The sequence below is a fragment of the Podarcis melisellensis genome (genome assembly GCF_964234715.1).
Source record: "Podarcis melisellensis genome assembly, chromosome: 10".
NCBI classification, from domain to species: domain Eukaryota; kingdom Metazoa; phylum Chordata; class Lepidosauria; order Squamata; family Lacertidae; genus Podarcis; species Podarcis melisellensis.
Window position 1 is genome coordinate 8,294,935 of NC_138542.1, and position 16,445 is coordinate 8,311,379.

The 16,445-nt window shown below is 43.1% G+C and overlaps 1 protein-coding gene across 3 annotated transcripts in view; it reads right to left on the reverse strand.

The window, feature by feature from the left end:
• Positions 1–187: 187 nt before the first annotated feature.
• The window catches only part of LAMB1 (laminin subunit beta 1), a 56,913-nt gene continuing 40,655 nt past the window's right edge, over positions 188–16,445 (reverse strand). For all 3 annotated transcript variants that reach the window (XM_081927605.1, XM_081927604.1, XM_081927606.1), the window contains 10 exons: positions 14,545–14,914; positions 11,418–11,602; positions 10,839–11,080; positions 8,783–8,986; positions 8,227–8,371; positions 6,256–6,463; positions 5,878–6,019; positions 3,331–3,507; positions 1,285–1,444; positions 188–949 (listed from right to left, as the gene is read on the reverse strand). In XM_081927605.1, coding sequence (XP_081783731.1) covers positions 816–949; positions 1,285–1,444; positions 3,331–3,507; positions 5,878–6,019; positions 6,256–6,463; positions 8,227–8,371; positions 8,783–8,986; positions 10,839–11,080; positions 11,418–11,602; positions 14,545–14,914 — 1,967 coding nt within the window. In that variant the 3' untranslated portion in view covers positions 188–815. The remainder of the gene's footprint in view (positions 950–1,284; positions 1,445–3,330; positions 3,508–5,877; positions 6,020–6,255; positions 6,464–8,226; positions 8,372–8,782; positions 8,987–10,838; positions 11,081–11,417; positions 11,603–14,544; positions 14,915–16,445) is intronic.

Consider the following 16,445-nt stretch of genomic DNA (forward strand, 5'->3'; position numbering starts at 1 on the left):
TTATCAGCTCATTTATATGGTGGCGTTCTTCCTTTGTTAGAAATAGGGGGGGGGGGAATGAATCTGTTCAAACGAGGGAGATAAATAAACTCGAATACTAGGATTTGCTTTCTGGATGGCACTGGTTCAGGGACATTATGGTCCTAAGGGTTCACACACACCCTTTAACTCATGCAGACACCTCAGCTAATATAAAAAGGGTATTTTATTTTCTACTGTTTTCCAAAGAGTACAAATACATAATATCAAAACTCATGTCTTGCAGGCAAAAATTAGCACCTGTTCCAGGGAGTGCTAAGGCAAGCAAGCACCTGATACAGTGACAGTCCAAACATAATGAAATAAATTATGTTTCTGTCTTGTTTCAGGCATCTTTCCCCCTCACTCTGATTCTGCAAATGTTTGGTCCTCTATGGCTTTATTTTATGAAGTGTTTCACTTTCCTAACATCTGTTGACTTAGCAGAGGAAGTTCTGGAGTTGCATTCATAAACTCTTAAGCAGAACTCTTTAAATTGAAATTAACTTCCCATCTAAGATTTTATTATCAGAGTACTTTAAAGGGTTAAAATACCATTTCGGGATAATGAAAGTAACACTGGTTAAATGAATCATATGCTTTGTTACAAAAGTACTGTTTATTAAGTAAAAGAGAAAGTCTTTGGTTTTAAGATATTAAAGCTGGTATTTAGTCAAATTATCAGGTCTTAAGGTATGAAAAGAATGTATATCAGTTTAAGACCTCTCTCTCTTTGGATTTACATGTTCCCCTTCCAAATGTTTTTTTTTTTCCTGGTTCCATTTTCCAATCAGTTACTAGCAAGTGCTGTAAACAGCGACTTTTTGGCTGATGGCCTGCAAGAGGCTGCGGACTGTTTCTTCCAGCTGCGCCACTTGTTTGGCTTTGTCTTCCAGAATTCTCTGATTCTTCTCATATGTGTTTTCCAATTCTGCAAAGAAAGAAAAAAAAAGGGGGGGGGGAGACACACACAAGAGTCAGGTTATTCCAGCACCAGACACACTACATGTTGGGTAGTTTGAAAGCCAAAGTAAAGGTGGAATTGGAAAGAAGTCAAACCCCATTGTACCCAGTTATTTGGCTTTACAGAATGTGAGAGGCTTCCAATAAAAAGGAGAAACAGCTGTCTTTGATGATGATGATGTTTTACGTCACGGTGCTGCGGAAATGGGCTTAGGAGGTGGGGAAGGAGTGCTCAGCTGTAACTGAGAACATATGGCAGTTCTAAAGAAATATTCAACCCCCTTTTCCATATTGGACTTTTACCCTTGAGCTGCTGAAGTTTGCTGTTTGCTTGTTCTAGCAGTGTTTTAGCTTCATTCTGTAGTGCCTCTGCTTTCTTCCTGGCAGCTGCAGACTCGCTTGATTTCTTGGCAATTAAGCTTTCTACTGTCCTATACTTGTCATCCACATCGTTATCTAGTACCTGCGATTTGAGACACAAGGTGGCAGTATTACTCAGAGCACAGAAATGGAACACATTCTTTGTTTCACTCATAACAAGGATCTACTGAGCAGAGACCACACACATCCTGAGTGGAGTCCATGGAAATGGACCTCTCTTTCAGTATCGTTCAAAGCATCCCTTCCCTTCTACTCTCTTTACCCCATGAGAAGAAAAAAAACCTGTGGTTTGTTGTTCCCAGCCTTTAAATATGGGTCACAGCTGGAGTAGATACATGCACTAGTGTCCGTACTCTTTTTGGAAAAGAAAATAAAAGTCCTGCTCCCTTATTGGCAGCAGTTGACTTCCAGTTTTAAGAATGGACCAAGACTTCCTTCAACAGACATTGCTTGCCAGAGCTGTTTTTAAGTAGAAATAAACTACTATCCAATCCTGCAAGCAGGTGTTTTCATAAGCCATTGCATTACATTGGTGCTGGATCCAGCAGGTGAGACTGATCCAGAACTGCCCCATCCTCAGGCCAGCCCCCCATGACAGCCTCAGACATCAGGATCCATAGTGGCAGAAGATCCTGCCATTATCTATTCCCTTGTTCCTGTTGTAGATCTTCATTACCACCTCTTCCTTGACGGGAAAGGGGAACACCATATAGTGCTTTGCCTCGGATCCCAAAATGGGGCTGTGCCCAACCTCCAGAGTCAACTTTGACAGGTGGGTGGCTTATCAAGTGGTACACCTTCAAATGAAGAATCGAGAGCGTACTCCACGGTTCCAGTACTTTCTCTGTAGCTCTAATTCAATGCCTTTTTCAAATTTAGCACCTTATTATGTTGCTGCAGGGCATCAGAAAAGTGCCAAATGCAATTGGTACCAGTGACTGCACAGTTCTGAGCCTGATGCTATAGAAAGTCAGGTGCTGGAACAGTGGTCTTCAGTCAAATAGTGAGGCCTAGTGAGCCTAATTAAGCCTACAAAGTGAAGCTTCTTTAATACTACTGTCTTACATCACCCATACACATGGCCAGAAAATCTGGAGCCTTCGTAACAGGAACCATTCTTTGCTGTTCTTGCTATGCTCTTGAGGTGAAGCATATACAGTGGTGCCTCGCAAGACGAAATTAATTCATTCCGTGAGGCTCTTCATATAGCGGTTTTTTCGTCTTGCGAAGCAAGCTCATTGACAGCTTAGCGGATTAGCGCTATTAGCGGTTTAGTGGCTTTTAGCGATCAGCTGTTAAGTGGCTTATCAGCGGATCAGCTGATAAGCGGCTTAGCGGCTTAGGAAAAGGGGGGGAAAGGGGAAAAAACCCGAAGGAACTCGCAAGACTTTTTCATCTTGCGAAGCAAGCCCATAGGGAAATTCGTTTTGCGAAGCACCTCCAAAACGTAAAACCCTTTCGTCTAGCGGGTTTTCCGTCTTGCGAGGCATTCGTCTTGCGGGGCACCACTGTAACTAGATGTGGCTTCCAGCCATCTTAGTAAGAGGACTCATTGAGTTGTGCCTGGTTTGGCTAGCTCCCTGCCCCAGGAATTACTGCTACACAGTCCCAATAGCCATGCAAGCAAGAATCCATAGCTCACCACTGCATAAAGTTATGTGTGCTCTCAAGATGTGAAGCACTTTTAACCACCACTGAAAATGGAATGTCAGATTCCTGCCTCAAGAAAACCTCATTCAGTTCCACGGGATAGTGAGATGCACTTCACACAACAGTTAAAATGGCACATGCTTTTTACAGTCTGGTGGTTTGCATTGTGTTATGGCCAAACTGCTTTGATAGCATCTTTGGCCAGGCCTGATTTTACTTAACAAATTCAAGGGCAAACCAGACAACACAAGCTGGTAGCTAAGAAAATGCCTTTGTTTCTTGAGATCATGGAAAGTAATTTCAAATGGAGAGCCTTACTCTTTTGATATCTGTGGTACTTTGATTCACAGTCGCAACAGTTTCTTCGGCTGCTCTAATGTCCTCTACGTTTGTAGCAGTCTTTTGTCGAAGCACTTCCACGTTCTTCTCTAGCTCAGCAATGCGCAGAGTGGCGTTGTTCAGAGTTTCTTCCGAAGCTGCAGTTTCAGATTCAATCTAGCATTGCAAATGAGAACATGATGCACAAATTTCTTCCCAAACCACAGTACTTTAACGACATACTTGTTCAGTTTACAAAGTTTTCCAAATGTTAAGTCTCTGTATTGTGGCAGGCTTATGCTTTTCCTCTTCTTTTCCCCAGCTTTCATCAACTGCATGAGGTGACACTTGCCTTCCTTTCCTTTCCACTGACCTGGGATGTTGCTGCTAAACAACAGAGTTTTTCTCCGGCCCAGTGGGAAGAGGTGGTTGTGGTCTTGCAAAAATGAGGGAAGACAAGGGTAGCCTGTCCAATAATTATTTTGTTGTTCTATACCAGGCATAGACGGCCCTCCAGATGTTTTGGGACTACAACTCCCATAATCCCTAGCTTACAGGACTAGTGGTCAGGGATGATGGGTGTTGAAGTCCCAAAACATCTGGATGGCTGAGTTTGCCTATGCCTGTTCTGTACAGTACACTTCCATGAGACACTGCTGGAGAATAGAAGTTGGGATCATCTGCATGCAAAGCAGATGCTCTACTGTTGAGCTGTGACCCCCTCCATTACAGTCTTTGAACTAACTACAGTTAGATGCTTAAACCCTATTGAGTTAAGTTGCTGTGCTACTTTTTGGTGCACTGAATTGTGAGCAAAACAACTGGAGGAAGGAGGGGTTTCAGGGGAAGGGAATGTAGATGGTAGCTTTGCTGCCTGTTAACAGTATCCCAAATCAAATCAAGTAGTAAATCACTCATTCGGCTAATTACTAAATCCAGCTTACTAAGAAAAAAGAGAGATCCTATGATTTGAGCAAGGGCATGGCTACAAATCTGCCATATATCACCAAGGTCTATCTAGTTCAGAGCTTTCCAAGCTCTGTGTCACAACACATTAGTGTGTCGGCTGCAATGTGTAGGTGTGTCGCATTAACGCTCCTCCCGGGACTGGAAAGGGGTGGGTTTAAGCTTGTGTTTCCTAGTAAAACTGAATTACTATGTTGAGAAGTGATGCATGTTGAAAAAGTGTCTCATCAACATGAAAAGTTTGGAAAGCTCTGGCTTAGCTGGATGAAAGAAGTCTAGGCAGGGCTGGCAGGCACCATGCTTGCAGGACCTACAGTTTTTATCTCAATCAGCCTGGGGCAAAAGGCACACTAAGAATTAAAAATGTTTGAGACTACAGTTCACCAATCCTTCCACACAAAAATCCACTCTCTGTTACCCAAGCTTTCTTTATTTCAGCAGAGTAATTTAAGGGGTGGAGAGTTGTTTTGCTGCTGTCATGGTTTAAAAAATGCCCTATTTCCAGCAAAAGGTAAAGGGACCCCTGACCATTAGGTCCACTCGCAGATGACTCTGGGGTTGCAGCGCTCATATCGCTTTACTGGCCGAGGGAGCCGGCATACAGCTTCTGGGTCATGTGGCCAGCATGACTAAGCCATTTCCGGCGAACCAGAGCAGCGCATGGAAACGCAGTTTACCTTCCCGCCGGAGCGGTACCTATTTATCTACTTGCACTTCGTGCTTTCGAACTGCTAGGTTGGCAGGAGCAGGGACCGAGCAATGGGAGCTCACCCTGTCACGGGGATTCAAACTGCCGACCTTCTGATCGGCAAGCCCTAGGCTCTGTGGTTTAACCCACAGTGCCACCCGCATCCCTAATATTTCCAGCAACTCCCTGCCTAAACCAACAGCTGTGATGTACAACCTGATATAAGGGGAGTATTGAAAGTGTGCTATGTTGAGACCATCCATCATATGGGGTAAAAAGCTGAATTGCAATCTTAATTCAGGGTGCAGATAGACTAGTCATAATGGTTCAACCAATGTGCTAAATTGGTTGCCAGAGTTTTTCACTGATTTCTTTCCTACTGATAGCCTTTTCTGTCTCTGGACCCAACTGCCAACACAGATCACTGACACAGGAGCCGCTTGGAACCCCTTCTGACCACCTTTGCATTTCCTCTGCTATGATATCAAAGGAAGATCAGATTATCGAGGCAGCAAGACAAACAACCTGGATGCAAGTGATTAATGCTTGTGGCTCTGTATCTGACTGAGCATGTAACAGGGCCAGTACATTAGCAACAAAGGCTTTCTTCCATTCTACCTCCACTGCTTTTGTACAAAGGGTAGTGAACGGATTTTTCGCTTCTTGTCCACCCCACCCCAAATCAGCCATCAACCATCTGCTGTTTTTGTCTTCTCAGTTTCTGTACTTTTCTAGACAAAGCCTAGCTATATTGAAATGCTGATTTAAGGAACAGATAGAATTAGGTGATAATAGAATGAACCAGAAGATAAGATTATTGTGTATCCTGTACAAAAGTAGAACAGGGTGAGAACATACATGGCCAAAAGCAGATTTAGGTGATTGAAACTCACAGAGGTAAGTAGGTCTTGTGTTCCTTGGATGTCTTCATCTGCTAGTTTGATGGCCTTTTCAGCTGCATCTTGGGCTTTCTCAGCTTCTTCCAGAGCTTCTTTTACCATGTCTGCAGTGACTTTGACATCTGTTGCACTTTTACTGTGGAATGGAAATTAATTACAAAAGGTCTGTGTTAAACAGACTCTCCTTAAAAAGGATTCTTTTGGGTTGGCCTTTTCAAAGAATATGCAACAGGCTAAACTTACTCCCAGTTTCTCAACATGCTTATTAAAATCTGAATGCTTTTCAGGGCACAAATATAGTCTCCTAGGATTCTGCTGAAAGTTAAAAAAGACAGCCTGTTTCAGAGCAAGGGGGGAGTAAAAAATTGGTACCTGGCTTTTTTAGCTTCATCTAACAGCGTTTTTGCCCTTGCTATGTCTCCGGCACTCTGCTGTAGGACAGTCTCAACATCTGAAAGGCTCTCCACCCGTTCACGAATATTATCGGCAAGTGTTTGTAACTGCTCAGGGGTGCTGGGCATCTCCATGTTGAGCACTTCGTTAGCAACTGCCTCAATGCTGTCCAGATCAGCACTGTCCTCTGTTGAAATGGTAAACAGAAACAGTGAGTGAGATGGCTCCCTTCCTCATCATGTTTTATTTCCTATAAAGCCAAGAAAAAACAGGTGGCACTTTTTTATAATAAAAAAGGTATAAAAGTCCACACTCTTTGGAAGTGCTTTAGCTTTGATGAATTTCTAAGACGTCTTAAGAATCTCGCGTCTGATCAGGCAGTTGAGTATTGGGAAGGAATTCTTGCCAAAGGGCAATGGCAGATGGAAGTAACATCAAAAATAAATGTGGTGGATTTTGATCAATAATGTATCATAGCAGATGTAATGAACTTTCTGTCATCGACAAAATTACTTTTGAGTAATATGGAGAGTTAAAATTATGCAGGTCGTTCCATCCTGCTTTCAACTTACTTCAATCTCTGATCAATTGATATAACATTGTAGCTTATATAACGAAAGGTGCTCATGCATTCTATGACTTATATGGATGAAGAAGTCAAGAGAGAGTGTATGTGCATGCGACACTGCGTGGAGCAGATAAAAATCCTGTTCTTGCACATATATATTTATAGTCACTAAAAGTAGAAGTCTATTGTGTTGCATAGCGATTTTTTTGCCTGTACAGGAGTGATGCTACACAGTAATCAGGCTGGTGTGATGAGCTGAAGCAGTTATATAAGCTGTTCCACATGTTCTGGGCCAGCAATCTTGGATGCTGTTAAAAGGGAGCAGCGTATTCCAACTTCTTCAAAGAATAATGATCTTACTGCTCTTTGTTGCCACTAGTTAAATCTTTGTGGGTGGATTTATATCTGTACTCTGCAAACTACTTTCCTCCTAGAAGAACCCCAATGCTTTGATCCAGGTTCTCAGCGCACAAAGTACCACGAATAAAGTCACTTCAGCACTAAGTGTACTGATCGTGGAATGTGAAGAAAAGCAGTTCTTCGTGTTGCACCATCGCAGTTTCCTGATTTCAGAGGATGTTCAAATCATCAGTACACTTTTGTATGGTAACACAGTACAGGTTGGAGTGGGAGAAGTGAAGTCACTAGCAGTGATTAGCTGAGCTGCCCTGATGGCAGAATTGGATGGGGCAGTCATAAAGCTACTGGACAGAACAGGCAGGAGAAACATAAATGAAGGAAGTAGAAACACACCCAAAGCAGGCTTGGTCTGCCTGTCCAGCAGCAACAGGGAAGCATGGGAACGTAGGAGAGGAGGTCCCAAGGAAGAGAGAGGTGCTTGAATGGGAAAGATACTATGGGATTCCCCCCCAAAAATTGTTGCAATGATTTAATCTAGGCAGTTACAGATAGGTAGCCGTGTTGGTCTGCCATAGTCAAAACAAAACAAAAATTCCTTCCAGTAGCACCTTAAAGACCAACTAAGTTAGTTCTTGGTATGAGCTTTCGTGTGCATGCACACTTCTTCAGATACCAGTTCTTGGTATGAGCTTTCGTGTGCATGCACACTTCTTCAGATACCAGTTCTTGGTATGAGCTTTCGTGTGCATACTTCTTGGTATCTGAAGAAGTGTGCATGCACACGAAAGCTCATACCAAGAACTAACTTAGTTGGTCTTTAAGGTGCTACTGGAAGGAATTTTTTTTTGTTTAATCTAGGCACAAAGTGAAAACCTTTTTGTTTACCCATGACTTTGGATTGTCTCATATAAGTACATGCAATTGAATAAATGTGCATAATTAAAATACTAGGTTAAGATGAGGAAGCGCTTATTCACAACAGTCCCGAAACAGCAGGCTAGCCATATTAAAAAACGACTTACTCATCAGAAATTCCCTGATTTGCTTAATAAGATTCCGCAGGTCCTTGTTGCTCCGGTCCACTTGCTCTTTGGTGGCGTTGGTTTTTAGGAGAACCTCTTGTGCATTCTGTTTTGCTTCCTCTGCTCTCTGTTTTGCCTCTGAGACCTAAGTGAAATAAATGGGCCATTATTTTCTATTTCTGACAATCTTAAAAAATGCTCAGGGATAAAAAGAAGAGACACTGAGAAAGCAATTCGTCAGCATCGAAGCTGTGCGAGAGCAACTCTCATAAAAGTCAGAGAACACTCTTAAATTGATGTAAACACAACAATATTTCAAACAGCCCAAGATGCTTTGTGTAGTACTCACAGGAATCTCTATTTAAGCCAGACCTTTTTCTTTAATGAGGGTACTTAGCAGGATCATGCAAACTGTAAAGAACCAATTATTTGGGGGAGAAGTTTTGTTTGCAATTGTCCAGACTTGCACAGTCTGCTGATTAAGCTTTTTATTACTATTCTAAAATTCATTCTGGTTGATCTACCTTTTAAAAATAACAGTCAATAATAAAATCACCATTTTGGAGAGCTGTTCGACTTCTGCCAAAGCGCTGAGTATGTCTCTGTCGAAATCCATCGCCTTCTGCCAGGTATTGTGGGCCACAGTAACCAACCCATCACAGCCTGGTCCACCGCATTTCCTTTTTCCATCTTCTGTGCGGCAGCTCAGGCCACCACATTCTGAATCAGCACAGGAAGCCCCGAGGGGAGTTCCGCACGTCTGCAGCAGACAGGATTAGACAGAGGAAAGAGTGGGGTGGCGGTGAGGTTATCACCCTTTCCAAACAAATTTCCGAGCCAGCTCCCTAAAGCCCTATCCTATTAGTTGCAGCTTGACAAATTTCCAGAGCCCCATCGAGAACACAAAGGCTGTTAGAAAACGTTTATTCTCCTGCTACTCTCTTCGCCTCTATGATGCTCCTTTCTGTACTGGCCTGTTTTTCTAAACACAAAAGCCCCAAGCATGGTGACCTTTCCTCATGGGGCATTGCTCCAGCTCGGGCAGTGAATAATTATGCCCCCTCAGTGTTTGTATTGGGCTTTGAGACGCACGTAACCAGGATTTGCATGTGCAATTTTCTTTCATGGCTATCAGATTTCGATACAGTTTAGTATTCCCATTTGAAAAGGAGAAGGGGTCAGCATGAAATTATTCCACCTTGGGAGAGCGGTTCCTTGGCCACACTAGTTTGCTTTAGGGAAGTGATTAGCCCACCTTATGCCTACAGTATGTTACTTTTAATTATAACTGACAGCAGAATGTTGACAACAGCAGTTGCCTTTGGGCAACCCCAAGAAAAGAAAGAACAAAAGTGAAAGGTTAGCATTTTCTTAGAACCAGGGTGGGTGGGTGAGGTTGCTAGACAGAGCAGTAAGTGTCTCTCCATTTACCTAAGTTAGCTATCTTGTCAGGTACAGTGCACAGTCGGGTCGGCTTGCCTCAAGAAAATGATATTCTAGAGTTCCAAATGGTTCAGAAAAGGGAAACCAAAACGATTAAGGGGTGGAATGACAATGAGGAAAGGTTGCAGCTTCTTCGGACTTTTGAGTTTAGAGAATTTTAAGAAATTCTGCATAGCATGGAGAAAGTGGGGAAAGCAAAGGCATTCTCGCCCACTCACGACACTGAACATCCTATGAAGCTGAACTCTGGAACATTCAGAACAGATAAAAGAAAGTACTTCTTCACTCAGCGCACAGCTAAACTATGGAACCTGCTCCACAGGTGGCAATGATGGTCCTCAAACTGGATGGCTTTAAAAGAAATCAGGCAAATTCATGGAGGACAAGGCTATCAATTGCTAGCAGCCATAATAGCTATGTTCTACCTCCATCGTTAGAGGTACTGTGCTGATTACCAGGTGGTCAGATTTCAGCTGTTGCACTCAAGTTCAACTTGCACATGCATTTGGTCAGCCACTGAGAACAGGATCTGGCCTAGATGGGTCATTGGCCTGAACCAACAGATTCTTATGTCCAACAGATTCATCTTATGTCCTTACTAATTTCCAGTAACTGAAAAAAAATGAACTTTTATTAGATATTCTCAAGCCAGTGGCTGTAACCCAAAACTCCCTTCTTGTGGAAAACATTGGTCCCTTATTTTTTAAAACTTTGTCCCAATCATTACTGAATGGTCCAAAGGTGTGGAATTCTCATTCTTTTTTGTTCCAGAAAGTGGTTGCCCAGTTAGACCCTCTTCTCATTTATGTTCTCTTGTTATGCAAGAGAGCTTTTATTGCTCCCTTCCACACTTCAGCACCCAATGCATGGGTGGATGGGATCAGGGACTTGACATGCCCACCATCCCACAAAGAATAGTCCCTCTCTCCCTGTTATGCCATACATGAAGGTGACTGCCTAAATAGGGCTTTAGTTTTCTATAAATGTGCCTCATTTGTAATGTGTCTGTAAAAGAGCACATTAGCCTCTGTAATCCATTGCAATGTGCCCAACTGCAGTTCTCACACTTTTCCATGTACATGCTGCATATTCAATGCTGCTCCTGTCTTTTAGCTCTTCTTGTTTTATGACCATTCTCTGGCCCTTTTACCAAAAGCTCTGCGCTTTACCTTCTCAGACACTTCTGCAAGATCCAGACTTTGGAGCTTGCCTGCAAGTTCATCCAAGAGGCGTGACTGCTCTTCTTGCTTAGCCTTGAAGCTGGCCTCAGTCTCATTCATCAGGCTCTCCACCTCTAGGCGCATCTCAGCTGACTGCTCTACTACACTACCAGGAAGAAGAGTTGAGGCATTGGCTCTCCTTTCAGCATCCAGGGACTTCTGGAAATACTGGGTGATGCTGTCCAGGGCTCCTGCAAAAATCCAATGTGATGATTATTGAGTATTCTGGCCTCATTTGAAATTGTAACATGAGAAGCAGCCCTGTGTACACAATACACTGGGTGTAATTACCCTGGAAGTCAACAGACCCAAGATCTCTGCATGCTTTTCCAAGAAAATGAAAGGCATGCTACAGCCATTGTTAAGCACATATAATTGACTGGGCATATTAAGCACAAACTTAATTTTGTTGCTCTGAAATAAATGATAATTCAAAGCACTTAATTTTGGTTGGATTCCCCCCCCCCCATGAAACTTATTCCTTTCTCTTTCATATTAAAAGCAAAATACAAGCATGCAAACACTGACCCCGAACATCAGATATTTTTATGAATTCTAGTTGCTCTGCAAGCTCTTTCACAACATTGTCTAGGCTCTTTGCATCTGCCTCCAGGGTGCTCAGCTGAATGTCTGTGGTATTGCTTTCAGAAGCCACCTTGGATACTTTTTCTTCTACTTCAGCTATCTTTTCTGTAACATCTGCTGTTAACTTCCTGTGAACCAAACAGAACCAACATTTATTGTTACAAAACAAAAACCTACTGGCCTTGAATTTAAAATATAAATAAATCCAAATGATAGGTTAATTCCTTCCTTTTCACCCCAAGAATGTGGTTAATGAGTTTGTTACAACTTCCCTACTCAAAATACTCATTAATCAGAATTTGTGGCTTAAAAACAAAATCACATTTTATAAGCATAAAGCAGCAAAGAGCTCAGAGAACAGCTGTTTTGTGTGAGATTTAACTCAATCTGGATTCCAGAAGTCTGCTGTAATGTGCTTGATCTTTGCCAACTGCATAGGTCATAGCATTGGCTCATAGAATCCATACATAATTTCTTTTGTATCCCACATAGTTCACAAATGGTTGTTCATTTATTTTTCACAGACTCTTTCACAGACGAACTAGTTATGATTAAGGGGTGGGAGGGTCAATGCATAATAGATTATTTTACACTGTAAAATATGAGACAAAATGGAAGCTGGCTGTGCTGCAGACTTCCTCCATGTTTAACACAAAGGACTCATCATAATGAACATAAACAACATTTTGAGGGAAGTTGCCAAGCCTAGAGAATTAGTCCTTGAGCATGCGCATTATCTGCATGGACTCAACCTCTGAACAAATGAAATGAGATATTAATGTATTTGTGCAAGGTATCTTGCTTTAAAAGGGGGGAAATCTCCTTAACCCTACTATAACGACTGTCCCAAAATTTTTGTTCTTCTTCTGTAGTCCTCAGTTACACCAAATGCACATACAGCAGGGAACAGGACCCACTGTCCCTAACCCTCACATGAGGAAAATGCCTGTGGAAAATGTTTTGTGCAAAAGCTCAGCAGTAATTTTTAGGGTAGGGCAACATGATGGCTATATTATACCGTATTTTTCGCTCTATAGGGCGCACTTTCCCCCCTCCAAAAATTAAGGGGAAATGTGTGTGCGTCCTATGGAGCGAATGCAGGCTCCTTGGCTTCAGCGATAGCAACATGAAGCGCTCCCTCCGCACTCTGGAGACTACGCGTTGCTTTCGCTGAAGCCTGGAGAACGAGAGGGGTCTGTGCGCACCAACCCCTCTCGCTCTCCAGGCTTCAGGGATAGCCGCCTGAAGCCTTTGGAGCGCGGCGGGATCTTGCGCTGTGCTCCGAAGGCTTCGGGTTCCTTTTGCTGAAGCCGGGAGAGCAAGACTCTCCTGGCTTCAGCAGAGAGGGAGAGCTGCGCAGCGCCCCTTCCGCGAAGCGGGAGGAGAAATGGAAGGGGCTCCGTTTCTCCTGACACTTTGCTGAAGGGGCGCTGAGCAGAGAGGGGGAGAATTTTTTTTTCTTGTTCCCCCCCTCTAAAACAAGGTGCATCCTATGGTCGTGTGCATCCTATAGAGCGAAAAATATGGTACTTCCAGTGGCCAAGGGAGTATGCCTTCATATACCAATTGCTGGTAATACCACGTGGGGAGAGTACTGTTCAACTCAATTCCTACTTGCAGTCTTCCCATAGGCACCTGGTTGGCCATTGTGAGAACTAGGACCAGATGGCCCTCTGGCCTGATCTAGCATGACTTCTTTTGTTCCTAGGGTGGGGCCAACAAGGGCAAGTAGTCAGAGTTAGGCCCTGAATTAAGAACACTTGTCTCCATCATGCATCGTTTGAGACTGATTTGTTCTGCAAATGAAAACTGAATGTAGAAAATCAGTCTTCAAATGCTGCTGCTTTAAAAATGCAACAACAGTTTAGCAAGGAAGGGAGAATGTAGTGAACTCTTTCTTCAAAGATGCATATGAATTAAGGAGTTGTTAGGGCATGACAATTGTTTTGTTTTTGCATTTTTAACTCTCCGGGATATTTTCTTGGGAAATTTCTTTGTGTGTGCCTTAAAACTGCATAACCGAAAAATAAAGAAGATCCAGTTGTAAGATCTATATTATGGCAAGCAAAACTCACAAACAGGGTAGGCAAGTAAACCACAGCAAGACCACACTGATAATACTGGGGGAAAGTTGATTCACACAGGCTAATCCATACAGGAGTTGCTTATAATTTGGCACCACCTGAAGAATAACAGTGCCAGAAAACAAAAGGTATTGAAAGCCCTTGTGAGACAGCACTTGGGCAAGATTGTGCTGTGGTCGTCTGCCAAGCCTGAGATTTTGAAACTGCAGTTCCTCTTTTTTGGCATCCATATACAACAGGTCTTCACAACTGATAAAAGTACAAATCAGGGTGGGTATAAATTATGTCTAAACATGTTCAACAGTGCTTAATTCTTAAATTATCATCTCCAGTGGGGAAAATTATTGCACAGCGCTCCAGGGGAAATGGTCGGTGCCGAATGAATGCAAAGTACTAAAAGGTGTAATGTATTTTGGTTTTTCTTATGCAGGACCAAGTTCTGCAGGGGAAAGTGCACAAGCTGTTAGGTTAAAGTAAAAACCTGAAAGGATTGTATCCATTAACAGAAGTTGGTACAGTTAAGTCACCTAATTTGTACCCAATTAAGTTGCCTAATACAGTTAAGCTACTTTAATTGCTCGATTGTCATTAAGGCTACAAAAACAACTGGTGGTATCAAGAAACCAAATCAGTCTTGCAGTTTCCCTTCCTTAGACTGAAAGGAGGGACAGGAACGAGCAATTTGCTAGAGGCTGAACATTTCAAGCACATCATTTCTCATCCCACATTCCTTCATTTAGACGGAAGTCTCTATCCTATACTCAGGGAGAAGATAAGGAATGAACAGGTGTGCCACCTTGTTAATTGAAAAGCAGTTTCACAGTTTCCTTCAAATTTTCCATAATCACTGTAAGGCACACTCCCAACCTTCTTTTTCTTTACTTTCTGCTTACAAGTCTAATTAAAATTGCAGAATGACAAGATCCCCACTCCCCATGTCTGAACAAATGCGAAAGAACAGTATCTGTGTTTTATGCCACACTTACTCTGCTTCCTCAAACAGATTTCCAATGTTCTTAAGAGGCTCGGCAGCAGGATTTTGAGCAATGATGCTTTTAATCTCATTCAGTTTTTCCTCCACAGAGTTGAGTGTCTGCCGGTAAGGACCACTGAGCCCTGTGATTTTCAGGGCTTTTGCTCTTTCCAGGAATCTCTGTGTCCTGTTAGTCAGCTCACTAATGATGACATCCCAGAGAGCAAAACACTGGTGACATGGTGCACAGTCTGGGAAGGTGCCGGAGTAGCCTCGGGTGCACTTATCGCAACGGGTGCCCTCAACCCCTGCGTTACAGATGCATTGCCCAGTCGTGCGGTTGCATTGTGGGGTCTGGATGCCACGCTGATCACAGTCACAAGCTGAAAAGAGACAAAAATAAATGGAGACACCACAAACCAGGGGCGGCGAACCACCAAATAAGGCGGCGGTTTTACAAATGAACAAAACCATGCCAATTCTCCTGAAAAATTGCTACTCCTGCAGCTCGGGGTTTATCCATCTATTTGGTGGGTGAATGTCCAGTTCACACTCCATAGCTGTGCATGCTATAACGCCAGCGAGATCTGCATTCAAATCCCTATCTAACCATAATGTCCCTACTGAAGCCTGTCTTACACCTTAGCCTGTCCTGCTCCAGAAAGTTGCTGTGAGGCTCATGTTTGCTGCCCTGAATTCCTTGGAGGAAGGTTGGAATAGAAGTGAAATGCGTGCAAATTAAATGTGAATTAGTGAATTGACACAAGGGAGTGCTTCCCTGTTCCTGACACTCCTAATTCGCTTCCCTTTCTTGCTTCTGCTCCCCACATGTGGGTCAGAGATAATCTACAGGTACTAGTTGAGTACTAGTTAAGGACGCGGGTGGCGCTGTGGGTTAAACCACAGAGCCTAGGACTTGCTGATCAGAAGGTCAGCGGTTCGAATCCCCGTGACGGGGTGAGCTCCCGTTACTCGGTCTCTGCTCCTGCCAACCTAGCAGTTCGAAAGCACGTCAAAGTGCAAGTAGATAAATAGGTACCGCTCCGGCGGAAAGGTAAACGGTGTTTCTGTGAGCTGCTCTGGTTCGCCAGAAGCGGCTTAGTCATGCTGGCCACATGACCCAGAAGCTGTACGACGGCTCCCTCGGCCATTAAAGTGAGATGAGAACTGCAACCCCAGAGTCGGTCACGACTGGACGTAATGGTCAGGGGTCCCTTTACCTTTACTAGTTAAGTTTAGCTGTTTTATTTCTCATCAAAAGTATTTGTACTAAAGTCTAAAAACCACTAGTCTGCAAGCTTTTCAGACCTTGGAGCCATGTTTCTTAATTTATTGAAATATATTTGCATGATGGTATGGTGTATGGCTGCTGTTGTGACCCACTTTCAATCAACCCATGACCCACCAGCAGGTTCCATCCCACCAGTCTGAAGACCAACAGTCTGAACTATGAATGCACTTTACATCCCACTAAGGTCAGTGACAAAACTCCAATGGATATGAATGGCTCTGGATCGCGCTTATTAGTGTAGCAGAAATAGAATTTACAATCAATAGGTAGTTGGCACTTTCCATTAGTTGACCCCAAATAGCCAGGCAGGACAAGAAAACTAGAAGCTACTAGTGTTGAAAAGCTTCTCTTTAACAAGGGATGAGACAGTTGGGAGAATCCTTTCCATCGCAGCTACAGGTGAAATGAAATGGAATGATTTTTAAAAGGCACATGCTGCCAGCATCCAAAATGACAGGAGTTTGACTCCCAGCAATGTAAAGCCCATAGGAAAATGCCACAACCTTCAAAAAGGCATCACAAATTTAACATATGCAAATGATCCATCAATCAGGAATCCTGTAAGGTATTGTCTGGATGTTGTGGTCTATTGTCAAGGTTTCTTCCACAAATATTCAAATTTC